General features: G+C 36.2%; 1 protein-coding gene across 4 annotated transcripts in view; it reads right to left on the bottom strand.

Annotated features, from left to right (window-relative positions):
- Nucleotides 1-4,959: 4,959 nt before the first annotated feature.
- The window catches only part of twin (CCR4-NOT transcription complex subunit 6-like twin), a 160,868-nt gene continuing 151,827 nt past the window's right edge, over nt 4,960-14,000 (bottom strand). For 3 of the 4 annotated variants that reach the window (XM_013318475.1, XM_013318474.1, XM_013318477.1), the window contains 7 exons: nt 9,533-9,690; nt 8,103-8,257; nt 7,738-7,889; nt 7,363-7,590; nt 6,752-6,923; nt 6,202-6,341; nt 4,960-5,842 (listed from right to left, as the gene is read on the bottom strand). In XM_013318475.1, coding sequence (XP_013173929.1) covers nt 5,763-5,842; nt 6,202-6,341; nt 6,752-6,923; nt 7,363-7,590; nt 7,738-7,889; nt 8,103-8,257; nt 9,533-9,690 — 1,085 coding nt within the window. In that variant the 3' untranslated portion in view covers nt 4,960-5,762. The remainder of the gene's footprint in view (nt 5,843-6,201; nt 6,342-6,751; nt 6,924-7,362; nt 7,591-7,737; nt 7,890-8,102; nt 8,258-9,532; nt 9,691-14,000) is intronic. The other variant, XM_013318476.1, reaches the window with a different exon arrangement.

Here is a 14,000-nt window from a genome sequence, read left to right as displayed (position 1 = left end):
TTCTAGACAAACACAAATTGGATCGTCCCAGAATATTGTCGACAATATTTAAATAAGATTTTTACTAAAATAATGCAATAACTATTTTCATCGTTAAAAAAAAATTAAAAACAATAAAAAAACTAATTTAAGATATTAACTAAATCAAAATAGCACATAAACGAATTTTCGTGTCTACAACTAACCATAACAAGTTTGAATAAATTTAACATTGAGAAAGGAGTTTCAATCACATGATAAACTTTTTTTTTATGTATTTGTATGGGTAAATTTAAACTGTGGTGTTTCCACTAGCCAAATACATGTACAAAGACATATTGTCGGTTGATTGCCATTGGACCAATCCGATTGAGGTTTTCCCATTGGACCGATAGATCGGAATAGATTAGTCAAACGGGACACCCTTGTTGTCTCGGTTTTTGTCACGAGAGACGATAGTATGTTTTTGTAGACATGTTTCGTCAATGAAAACCCACCGCAAGTTGTACAGAATAAGTAATGTGCGATACACTGAACCTACCCCACTAATAATAAAGTAAAAATGTCCATCAAAATTGAATTATAAATAAAGAGATCACATGCTATAGAAACAAGCTAAGTAAAGCTCTCGGGTTTATTCGTGTTAAGGTGCTTTTCCACTAAAACTGATATTGATGGTGGGTTGAGTAAAAATTAATAAAGTTAAAATAAAAACTTTAAATAAAAGATTTTATCCAATTTTAGCGATAATTTAAACAGTTTAAAAAAATAATAATTTTTAATGTTTTTTTTTAATATAAGATCCATTTAGTGAATCCGCACACATAACGAAAGTATGTTAAGTCAAATATTAATTAGTCAAAACTAAATGTAAAAAATATTTGAAGGGGTATATAAGCCAAATCATACACAAACTATGGAACATTTCATTGACATACACACATTTTTATATAACTTCTATATATCTATTTTGTTCACTGCTATAACTATATTATGCTTTGTACATTGATTTTAATATTCAACTGTTTTCAAATTACAAAAATAAATATCACGCCTTTAGAATACTCAAGATAGTCAAAACTACACTATGAATCAAAAATAATATTATCCAAGATTGAAAATTCTTCTAAAGCGATAACATTTACATATATTATTGCAGAATTCGTTTAAGATTATACTTAATTTGTGCTCTAAGGTACTCTATGAATTTAGATCCGATATTGCACAGACTTAAACTACAAAAATTTACAAAAAAAAAACACCGACCAAAATTACAATGATATGACATTAAAAACTATCTGTACTTAAAAAAAAAAATGATTAACCATCAGTAGTAAAATTTGATTCATATAAAACTTCATTTGAATTCAGTTAATCCTAAAAGAAAATAATTCAATATACCCTTTTACATGATTTGGCTTATTATTTATATACCAGATTGATCACAAGAAAAGACAACCCTATCACAATCGAATAAGTAATTATTAAAAAAAAACAGCACCTATCAGTTGAAATTTCTAAGAAAATTATGTGAATAAAATTTTTAAAATGTTGAAATGATAAAAAAAAATGACAACTTACTTTATGAAGTTGGCTAAAAAAATGTAACATTTTCATTGAATTCAGTTAAAGGCAAAGAAAAATCATACTTAAACTGGATAGTACAACGCAACAGACATTAAGTCACCCTAAATTCAGTCAAAAACAGGCAATATAGTGAATTTAACATCCAAATACAGTGAAGAAAAAAGTTTGTACTGCAAAATAATTTCAAACTGAAAAAAAGATACTACCATGATTTCAAAACTTTAGTAAACATTAAAAAGTGCGTAAAATCCATCGAAAATCTTCACTCAGGGAGACACTGACCGATCTCTGTGATGACTAGGCTTTTATAATTCGATACATCTCAGAAAGTAACTGGATCTAGTCCGGAATATTGCAAATTTTTAGTCTTAAAAATATGATAATAAAAATCCAAATTCTGTTAACAGTCAAATAATTACTAACCCAAGGTCTAAAAATTGTTTAAAGAATCAGCTTATTGGAAATTCATAAAATAGAAAATAGGAAGACAAAGAGAAATATTGCAATTCTCCGAACAGGATCTTTTAATGGCGTACAAACTCAAGCGGGATAAATTCTTGACGCACCAGCCACGCCCACCATACATACATTCACACAAACATTTGTACTACGCCAGTATGCTACCCGCTTTATAGAGCCTCACAGACGAACAAACCCCTAAATTATAACCAATTTACAAGCTTACTACAACTAACAATTAATATGCATCTACCTTCGTAATTAAAAACAATTCAGACCATATCGTAAGCGACGCGAATACTGAGTTGAGTCAATGCAAATGGAACAAATACTTCATCAAGATAAATTTTGTGAAGCTTTGCTATATTTTTTAGTCAAAAATTGTCACATATAGAACCTACTTAAAACTAAAAGGATATGTTCGACGGCGATACAAACTCTTGGGAATTAGTTGAAAAAAAATATTACTCTAGTGTAGACGTTAAAACTCTACACTAAAATAATTAAATAAAATAGGGAACCGGAAAGGGGGATAGTCTCGCTGAGATGTTTGCTGGACACAAGATGCAAAATTAACCTAAGATCGTCGCCCGACTTTGTTCTGAGTTGACACCGCACAACATCACATCTCCCACACCACATATCACCATGACACCATCGCAAGCGACGCCCAAATACACCCGCAACGAAACATACTTTCATACCACAAACGGACAGACAGATCAGACCATGATTACAAGATTGTGGCAAAAGAGGTCCAAAACTATTCAATACTAAAATCACCGACCAGTGAGACGTTGAGATGATAATTTGAGAGCGTACATAAAACAAAGATTCAAGTAAACAAACAGCTGACGTACTCTGACGTTTCAAAATGTCAAATCATGAATGCCAAATTGACATCTTACAGACGTCGATTTGGCGTCTATCATTGTGACGTAAGCGTTCCGATTCACGCAAAGTATAAAATAAAATAGACGCGCAAATTAGCGCACTCGTCTGTGCGATAATCTTTTTCAAAGGATTTATAAGTTTGTATAAACATAACAAACATTTTTTTTCAACCTACATTCACATCGATTGCACATAAACCTTAGCATGAATTAATACTTCATAAGTTTGTCCACAAAAGTGATATCACTAAAGGCAGTTTAAAATATCAACGAAGAATTTTTGTTTTGTCAACATTTCTCAAATAGTCATTTTAATAAGTATCAAAAATAATTTGCACATCTATTACTAATTATTTGCATTCACAAACATCTAGGCAGTAGCTACAGGTCACATGGAATTGCTTAATAATGGTGTTCAAAATTGAAACCTATATATTAAATTTATATTTATAATTAACATTCCAACAGCTTGCCGTATAGTCCAATCACGATAACTCTGCAAAATATTACAAAATGTAATTTTCTGTATGGCAATACTGAAAAAGTCCATTCTAAAGGAACAAAATTTTTAGTCAAGATTTGTCAAATATTTGAATACGGCTTTATTTGAAGCTTTTGTCGGAATTTGCGATAATTAGATGAATTTTTGATAAAAAAAATATTGTCAAACATATTTGAACGTTATCAAATGACAAATGACGTTAATGATGGAGTTGCCATAGTCAATTTTAGGGCTACTATTTTATGAACACAGAGTTACCATAGATGATCTACATGCTGTTGTCAATATCACTTTATAGACAATAATTAAATTGTTGACACTCAAAACACAAGTCTCACTGATCTCCGAAATAAATGAGCAATAAGGCAGAAGCTACATAATGGATGAACTCCATACAAAAACTTGTCATACACACATACCCATACTAAATATATAATCTAACTTATATACAGTGGAGGAATTTTTCAAACCACTAATTGGTAAATGGACGTTTGACACTTCCCAACAAGTATCCATTCATTTAATATTAATATAATTTAATTCGAAATTTAATTTTATAACTTGCTTAAATAGAAAAAGCTGCTATGAGAAAATAAACTAAGCTATTGAGATTTCATAGCGGTTTTTTCCGACAAGTTTTCTTTAGTTATTCCCCTACTGTATACTACGGATACAAGCACCCCCACTAACTATTGAAAATATATCTCTTTTACTTTACAATTTTAGTACATTTAAAGTCGATTGAATAAGCATAGGTCAAAAAATTTTAATATTGACATATACAGCAACATTCTGTCCGGGATAAGCAAGAATTCAAAGAACCAATTGTTTCTCTAACCCGAGATCCTCTCATGTAGAGTTTGTCGAGACAAGATGAATCTGGCTTATAGAGTTTCTCGTTTATCCTGGTTCGACTGTATACAATATGAAGGTTATATGTGAAAATACTATATGTAACTAAGAGAGAATAGATAAATATATATGACAATTGAACACCTAATACAAATTCATTAATTTTGTATACTTTACTAATAATAGCGATAATATGACAAGAGATTTTATATATCACTATATATCTATACAAAAATCTTAAGACATATACATTTCAATAGGCGAAAGTATACTACGATTGCACATTAAGGCATACATAATCTAAATTGAAGATGATTCTTTTATATATATGTATATAAAACTAAATGGATATCCCTTATATTATATAACATATTGTTCTATATATAAATTAAAATTTTTTATATGTCACATATAATCAGATGAACGGTAAATGGTTAAGTGATGATGAAAAAACTCTCTGACCATGGGTTTCTGAGACCAAAATTCCCATATAAAACATATCTTCATCTCTATTTTGTCAATAATGATAGGGATGAAGATATGTTTTATACAAATACCTTTGGTCTCAGAAACCAACAGTTAATCATTTAAATCAAATGTTAATTAAATTATGTAATATTTGAATATGTTGTCAATAATAATAAATTTTATATTTGCTGGCTTATATTTAAATATGGGATAAAAGATTGATTTTAATTCCAAAATAAGATAAGAGATTCGAAATGAAATTTAAGAAAACGACATATTGTTATTAATATGGGATATCACATAAAGTTCTAATTTCTAAGTACAACTGCATAGTACAATCTAAAGTCAAAGTGCCATCATCATTCCATTCAAAGTTTTCGTTTGGTCAAAATTTAAGATATATATGTTTTTTGTACTTTGCGTGCGTCAAAGGCATTTCATAGTTTAGGATATCGCGAAACATTTTAATACTTACATACAACTATATTAATATTACATATCCCACTTCGGCACTTTTACTTTAGACATTACAACAAAAGCAATAGTTTGGTCAACATTATAGCGGGTTTATGAGCACTGTATTTTTAATACCGCAATTATATTATCAGTGTAAAATGTGCGCCAAAAATATGTGCTCGAAAGACCAAAAAAAATAATTAAGCGTTAAGTAAATCCCTTAGCGAGTCTCTCACACTAAAACTACACTAAGGGGAGATAGTTAACTAGTCAAGTGCGGTATTTATTTTGAGGGTTCACCGATATTTTAAATGCGGTATTATTTATCACAGCCGTCCTGTCTGTCAGCCGGCGTTGTCACTTTCACTTGTCACTGTCAGGCACTGAGACACTGCGGGGCACTGCGACACTGCGGGGCACTGAGACACTGCGGGGCACTGAGACAGTGCGGGGCACTGAGACACTGCGGGGCACTAGGGCAGTGCGGGCGCGGGCACGGGGGCACTGGCGACGTGGTGGTGCCTGGTGCGGGTGCGGGTGCGGCGGGGCGCGCGCGGGGACGGGTGCTACCTGCGCCCGATCAGTCCGTTGGAGTTGCTGCTCGTGCTCGGACACATCTCCAGCTCCACCAGCAGCGGGAAGTGATCTGAAATAAAACAATACATTTGGTATACCCCTGCAGCAATGCAAAGAATTAAAACAAGTTGCTAGCGACAGTTCCTCCGTCCAAGTATTATGTGGGAGCTTTGAAGAGTGGAGTGAATAGGCATTGACTAAGCGAGCGTGTACTATCCTTCGGCCACATCACCACTTAATATCAGATGGGATTATCGCTTATTCATGATAAAAAAAACTCCACAAAAACAAGCTATAGGAAATTTGAAGAATTCGACTATGAAGAATGTGGTAAGAGAAATCAGATATTGAGAAATGAGGACTGGAACGACGAAAGACAGATTGTTCTGGTGAAGGAAAACTGGTGAACCTAAGTTACTGGACAAGTACCTGAAGGTATGTGGGGATGTGGGCAGCCGACGACCTTGTGCTCGCGGAACCAGTCCTGCGAGAGCGGGCCCAGCAGACCGAGCGGCGTCATCGACTGCTTGCTATAGAAGATGTAGTCAATGATGCCCTTGAAGTCGAAACTGAAAATATTCAAACACAACAAATATTACTAATTACTTCGAATATTTGGATGCATAGATTTATTTTGTTAGAAGGTATCTCCAGAGTGGTTGCATGGATCTCTATTGAATTTGCCATTGATGTAGAATATAGCCTCAAAGAAGACATAGGATACATTTAACTTACTTCGTTGACTCTGCAACGATTGAACAAATCTTATTGAAATTTGGCACAGATATACAGAACAGTCTTGAATGGTAAATAGGATACTTTTCTCCATTTTTTAAAATCTGCGCAGACGAAGTCATGGGCAAAAGCTACAAAATATACCAAAACATTCAATTCCTTAAAAAACAAATAAATTTTAGAAGTAAAGGAAAATGTTGGTGAAGTAAAGCAAAGTTTAGATAAAATTCGTATAAATATTAACGTGTAGTTGGTGTAGGGCATGATGTCCTCGCTGTAGGCGGAGGCGAGCTTGAAGTTGTGCGTGAACTCGTGCTCGGAGCCGGGCATGCGGCGCAGCGAGCCGGCGTAACCCAGCTCCTTGAAGTCGCGGTGCTCAGACGACACGCGACCGGACGACAGGAACTCCACCACGCCTGACACAAACAGAACCAATCTCATTCTTTAACACGTTCAATGTCACAACAATTTAAATTGTCAACGTGTTAACCCTTCAACAGTTATTGACTGAGCTGGTACAACCATTGAGAATTTTAGAAGAGATTTGTAAAAAGTAGACGCCTCTGTGTTTCCTGTAAGTCAATTACTAAAAGCTTATATCCTCTATCCAATTTTTTCTAAAGAAAGGTGATAATTTAAAAAATATTGGCGATGAAACTTATCAGTCTGCTGCCAATGTTAATCAATAGGTGTTCACTTAACGTCTCTTACTTAAATAGATTTGTATTGATGCTTGTACAATTCTGTCGAGCAGCAAATGTACGAGGATTTGCAGTAATTTCTACTGCTGGTTCTTGTTTACAAAATATTTATATAATACTAGAAAATTATAATGCAGGGTACGTAGTAACTGACCGCTGTCGGGCAGAGAGTTGAAGTCCCCACATAGCAGCAGCTGCACATTATCACGCTGTCCGGCGAGACGCAGCGTGCGCGCCGAGTCATCCAAGATGCTGCGCAGCTCATTGCTCAGCATCATCGTCTGAATTAGCTTCACATCGCAGAACTCAGGGTCCCAGTGGATGTGCGCCGTGCACACCAGGATGGGCTGGCCCAGTGTCGCTGCGTCCGACGGGATGCCTGCTCCATGGACAAACATATATCTAGATGATAAATTCACATTACATCTACGCAACATTCTTCCGTCTCCATACAATCATTCTAAAATTGTTATAAAACAATTCTGTCCCTAAGTAAATCTAGAAGGAAATACATAGATAAGATTTATACCGTTCTCCCATGCAGCCTCCTTGGTCTTGAGTAGCGCGGCGAGGCCGATGTTGTCTTTGGGCATGACGCGGTTCAGCATGTTATCTGAACCTTCGCTATTTGCCATCGCCAGCTGATTAAATTCTATGAGGTGCTCCTTTACTAAAGCAAATCTGGAAAACGTGCAATATAACTAAATTAATAAAACGAAGAAAAGCAACAGATGACAAAGAGCTAAAAACCTAAATCCGATTAGCAAAAGCAAGGAAATTTTTGTTAGGACAAATAAAAGGTTGACCCTAAATAACTAGAGGGCTCTTCTGATTTTGTATTTTGTGGTGCATCATCGTCGAATTAATAAAAAAAAATCTGTCTCGATGACATACTTAGCAGATCTAAAGAAGATGGCGCATCCGTCGACGTATTTCCTCTCCGACTCTGACATGGTCTTGGCGCGGGACTTGGGCGAGAAGATGCCATCGTACCCGTCCTGCTTCAGCTCCGGCAGGAAGAAGCTATAGAACTGGTCCGTTTCCACCTCCTACACGATAACGAACAATATGTAAGTTTTGATACTGACTGAATGCCCTTAACCCAAAGATGACGCAGGGTTTTAATGTTCTTGACCCATTTAGCTTGTTTCTACTTTTCAGTCGACAAACACGATAGTGCCACCACGATTTTACAGTGGCACAGGACGAATTAAGCATTGATTTTTGGTTATATGTCATTTTAGAGTCTACAACTTGATAATCTTAGCATCTAATTATATTTCCTCACTAATTAAACACAATGTCATAGAGGCCTCTACTCCAGTAAAGATTAAGAATGTTTTCATTACGTCTCATTTGTTTTATATTATAATTATATGGCACTTTACTGCAATATAATTGGTCTTGAAATAATTTGCGCTAAGCACGCAGTCCTGATATCGACAATTACTTTTTACAGCAGATGCAAATCGTCGCTTTAGGTATATTCATTGCCGTTGGCATGACAGTGACAAAGTATATAATGAAGCAAGAGACGAGCCAGTCCGACATTCTGGGAAGGCATAATCTGACGTACAATGGTGGTACAAGATTACGTTGATTGAAAGGGCGCGCCGCGGACAAATGATTGCCCGTACAGAGCGTGATGTTTGCCGGCTGATTAGGGACGCTACTCTGCCATATACAGTGATGTACTTACGTTTATCGATACATCTAGGGACATTGATACAATGACTAAAGTTTAATAACATTTAAAGGGATTCAAGATTTCGATATACTAGTGTATAGTTATTGCACTTCACTATTTAATGCATCCATATTATATCGTAGAGAGGATGGGTAGTAGGTCCATAATTTGATTCAAGATCTGATGAAACATGGATTTAATTCACTCAAGTCCACGTTTACTTCATTCTTACTTATATGGTATATAATAACTTACTTTTTACATCGTACTTTTTGAACGTCAATTTCGAAAATCGGTGCGATAACTTAAAATGCAAAATATTACATAAGATTGATGACCGTCAATTATTTTAGTGAAGGGAATGCAAACCTGTTCGTACAAATTTAAAATTCTGTTGTTGCTAAGGTTACTTGCTAAGGATATTTTTTATTTTTCAACACTGTAGATATGGTTCCAATGTAATTATCATATCAACAGTATTTTTATATATATTGTTATATAGTTCTGTACAGTTATTTTCTGACTGCGTCTCTTGGGCGAATTTATTTCATGAATATTAAACTATACCCAAAGTTTTGGTTTTCGTAATTGTAACGATTCTAATTCTTGGCCAGTCATCAGAGAGTGGTATTCTTGCCTGCAAGCTAATGATGTCAGCGGAGTAGTGCCTGATCTCGTCGAGGATGCCCTTCTTCCTGTAGTCCCACTCGAGCGCCCAGCTGGGACAGTAGCCGTACATCTGCCGCGTCGCGTACTTATCGCACAATACGTTGTAGCACATCACTGTGAATATACCTGCAAATATACAAATTTACATTATATATTGAGCAAAAATCGTCAGCTTTTTAGTCTGTGAATTCTCAGCCCGGGACTTTGAAATCAAAAGTAAAAGCAGTCGAGGTGTTTAAATAATGGGCACAGATCAATGTTGCCGATAGTTATATAGTGCATGTCGGAGCTTAGCTACCAATTAGCTTTGAGCTGACGCTGTGTGGCGCGCCTCGCGTGACAGATAGAAATTGTTCCCATTACTGCGAGACGTATCACGCTCTACATGCAGCGGGCTTCCAGCGTCAGCACGCGACCTCGCGTCTTTTGTCACGCCGGACGACTCACCGACGTGACTGAGCGTTAAATTTCGCTCTTACGATGACAGCTTATTACGTTTACTATCCTAAACAGTTAAGGAAATGAGCAGTTTAACAATCGCGTTAGCCGCCCCACGGCCAGTCGTGTGGAGTGCATTAGGATTATTGTCGATGACGTGGAAATGGTATAAGTAATTGCGTCTGCGAGTGCTGACGTACGATAACTACGCTTATTACGCGAGCCCTAAACGCGGTGCTGCTATACTTTGCCATGGTTAAAAAGGTACTCACGGACACAAAATAAGCTCCAACCGATATAACGAGTCTTAAATCGGTCGTCATGAGGAAAGGCAAGTAAGCCGGAAGAGAGTCGGATGAACGCATTCTTTTTTCCGTAACATGACATAAGACAATCAATTTCTGACCTATTAAGATGCGAAACTGTGGACTAAAAAGACAAGATTAAAGAAACTCGTCCCTTTGACCATTAAAACAGACAATCAGATCAAGGCGAGCATTCAAAATGTCAACAATGCGGAAGCTCTCGGAGATGCAATTGCCTCGATTAAAACACGATCCGAGGCATTTGACGGATAAGGAGATAGATGTAGAAACTAGTAAGACGGGTGGAGCGACAAAACAATGGCGCGGGAAAAACATCGAGACCGGCGTCCAGACAAATCGATAAGGATCGGGAGGCGTGCTAATCGAGGTATCGCCGATGTCACCTAGCGACACACTGCGGCGCAATAGGTATGGCCGGTGTCGCAGCACGTGCCCGCTATTGTATGCCGGCGGCGTGCAGCGGGGCGCGGCGAGACGCGGTAGGACGCGGCGCACATGCCGAACGTCGCAAACAATACGCGCATCGATAATCGCCGGTTGTTTAAGGAACCACGAGCGCCGCGAAACGAAAGCTCAACGCCGACACAATAATAAATGGTAATGTTGTCGAACATGTGGACGCGTGTCTTCACTTTAAATAAATGGACGACGATGATGATGAAATTTTACGTGCGCGAGCGAACAATGGGAGATGGTGACACGAGCCTTAAACATGATTTTTCTGGCCTCTCCCTTACTTATAGTTCAATTTTATATTTGAAATAATATGATTGAATGTGTTGTATAAGAGGTCCATGAATAAAAAAGGAAACAATAAGAGGTGTGGCTTGCCGCGTAGCATGTCAGTGTTCAGATGAACTGCACCGCATAAAGCCGCTTCGAGCCAGCATTTGTCGCTTCCTACGCCATGTCAGCGAGGGCATTATTTAAATATTCATTATGTGCCTATCTTATAATACAAGTCGTTTGTATCGGTTAGACAAGGAATCGATACCGTTAGGAGCGGTCGGTCACGCTCGAGTAATGATTTTTTTACATCAATACGATTCGTGAGCAATGGAGGCGGCCTTTTTTGCAGTTTGACCGCGAATCATTAAATGTGATTTAAATACGAGATTTACATTTGTACTGGCACTGCAGAGCTGAATACATTCGGTCAGGGACCGCGGCAGTAGTGTGACGTCAGAGCTCTCAATAGGTGTTAACGAGAGGTCATCGGTGGGAGTTAAACGAGACCGTGTACTTGTCTACTCGCCTCTATTGATTTCACCTTCGGAAGATGAAACTGTATCATGCTATTTTCACGTACTAATTGAGGTGTTACTTGTACGTCGAACTAATGCAAGTTTTTTAGTTACTATAACATAGAAGAGTTGGTATAGGTAGTGTTTCAAGGAGGTCGAAAAACAAAAGTAAAAATTCATTATTGACGGCAGCTGCGTGTTCACTGCGGACTTCAATCAACAATTTGCATAAGAAAGCCAGTAATTGCTGTGAATCGGGTCATTACATCGACTGCAGGTTACAATGGTTGCCACAACATATGGCGTCGTTCTCATTGGATCGATGTTGAAACCTACATGTTTAAAGAGACGTACCAAGCTAAATTAATCCAAAAATACCATTTCATTAATTCTTTTGTCTAAAGTTTTTTCCTTTAACATTAATTCGAAACACAGAGTCCAATCCATTCAACTGTCAGGTCTATTTAGTGCTCAACAATAATATTGTAATACTAGTATGATAGGATTACAAATATTTAAATCGGATTTACCATACAACATAAATTACAAAGGAAAACAGACATACTATATAGGAATCCCTTAGCTGACTACTAAAATTGAAATATGAACTAGTTGACATATTTCCAATCCTACTAAATAAAAATGAATGTTTAGATGGATGGATGTTTGTTAGAAGATATCTATAAAACGGCTCAACACGGATCTCGCTGAAAGATGGCATAGAATAGAACATAGAAGTTAAGTCGGCGCGGACGGAGTTCCGGGCGACTTACAGTACTTATGAAAAATATTAGTAATATGAAAACATAAACCATCTAGCCTATTGTATTCCGGATTCTTAGACCAATAAACCAAATTGATACCCAACAAATACAAGCCGTCAATATGTATACGGGTTACAAAATACAACATTATTTACCGATTACAAAATCACCAGAGAAGCAATGTTGCCGACGATAAAAGGAATACAGTCGTACATTCGTGTCTCATCTGAATATAATGGAGGGAGGCGCGTAGTGTCTGTATACAAGAATTACGTATTCAGATAATATTGTCCTTACTATAGATTGCAGACTAGATTAAAATGAATTATATTTTATCTGTAACGTTTAGTTTGGGGAAGAATTTTATTCAGGACTACAGAGCGATCTGAATATTTTATATTTGAAACTAGCTGTCGCCCGCGACACCTTCCGCGCGGGATTAAAAATAGATCTTGGCAGATTCTCAGGCCTACTCAATATGCTCACAAAATTTCATGAGAATCGGTCAAGCCGTTTCGGAGGAGTATGGGAACGAAAATTGTGACACGAGAATTTTATATATAAAATAATTTGTATTTATTTGCTCAAAATTACTAGTAGTTATTGAATCTGTATTAAATTAAAATTGCATAGAAGTTGTTTAAACGTGTCGTTATACTTATAAAAATAATATTTATAGGCAATATTTGTACATTGTAAACTATTTAGACGATCTTAACTAGACAGCTTATCTTAACTAGAGACTACTAAACTTACTAAAGAATTCTGATACAGATTGAGCTTACTTTATATTTTCCAAAACAATGCAAAATAAGGCAAATTTAGTTGCAGATTTATTGTTAGTAAACCAAGCACCAAAGTCGGGTCATAGAAATGGTGTAGTATTATTTTTTAAAAGATTCTCGTTACATATAATTTACATACAAATGCATACTATTTTCGCTTGATAGATTTAAACAATGGAGGCGGAGTAAGCTGGAGGACGAAGGGTAAATGTAAATCGAATGATAAAATTTACAAGACACGTTTGAAATTGGATTCCCGTCTTGTTTTCGGATGTAAAGTGAATACAATAGTCGCCAGTTCATGTCTCTATAAATGGGTAATGTACTTTGTGGATTACTTTTGTCGAAGGCAATTGATCGACAAAGAAGTAATATGTTTCTGTCAAATTTAAAGTCGGTTTTCTATTAGTTTTCGTAGGAAGATAATTACATCATGAATTTCACTAGCAAAAGATCGACTTTACGTCACAACCTCTAAATTTTTAATATCATTTTATTAATAAAAAAAGTTGAAGCTTGCGATTATCTTTAAAACATTCTTTATTATACTAATTTAATATGACAGTTTTAAAAAACTCCCATTATTATGGAAATAAATGAAATATTATGGAACTCCTCTTCTTTTTGCTATATCACCGTAAACGCGATTATTCCTCCTCTTTCCTTCCGTTGCATCATTTTCCGTTCCTTTTTTTCTTTAGTTTCGGCAACTTTTACAAACGTGCCTGATATTTACGCATATAATAAACGCCTTTTTTACATTACGTAAACATGTTCCGCGTCTTATATTCCTTAAATTAATAAAATTATCTAATATAAAGTCAATAATGACCTCGGAACGTCTGACCTACAAACTCGATCACTTAGCGGGACGGTGTT

The sequence above is a fragment of the Papilio xuthus genome, unplaced genomic scaffold, assembly GCF_000836235.2.
Source record: "Papilio xuthus unplaced genomic scaffold, Pxut_1.1 DF826923.1, whole genome shotgun sequence".
Lineage (NCBI taxonomy): Eukaryota > Metazoa > Arthropoda > Insecta > Lepidoptera > Papilionidae > Papilio > Papilio xuthus.
The sequence above is the reverse complement of the archived record's forward strand: the minus strand, read 5'-3'. Positions and strand labels throughout refer to the sequence as shown.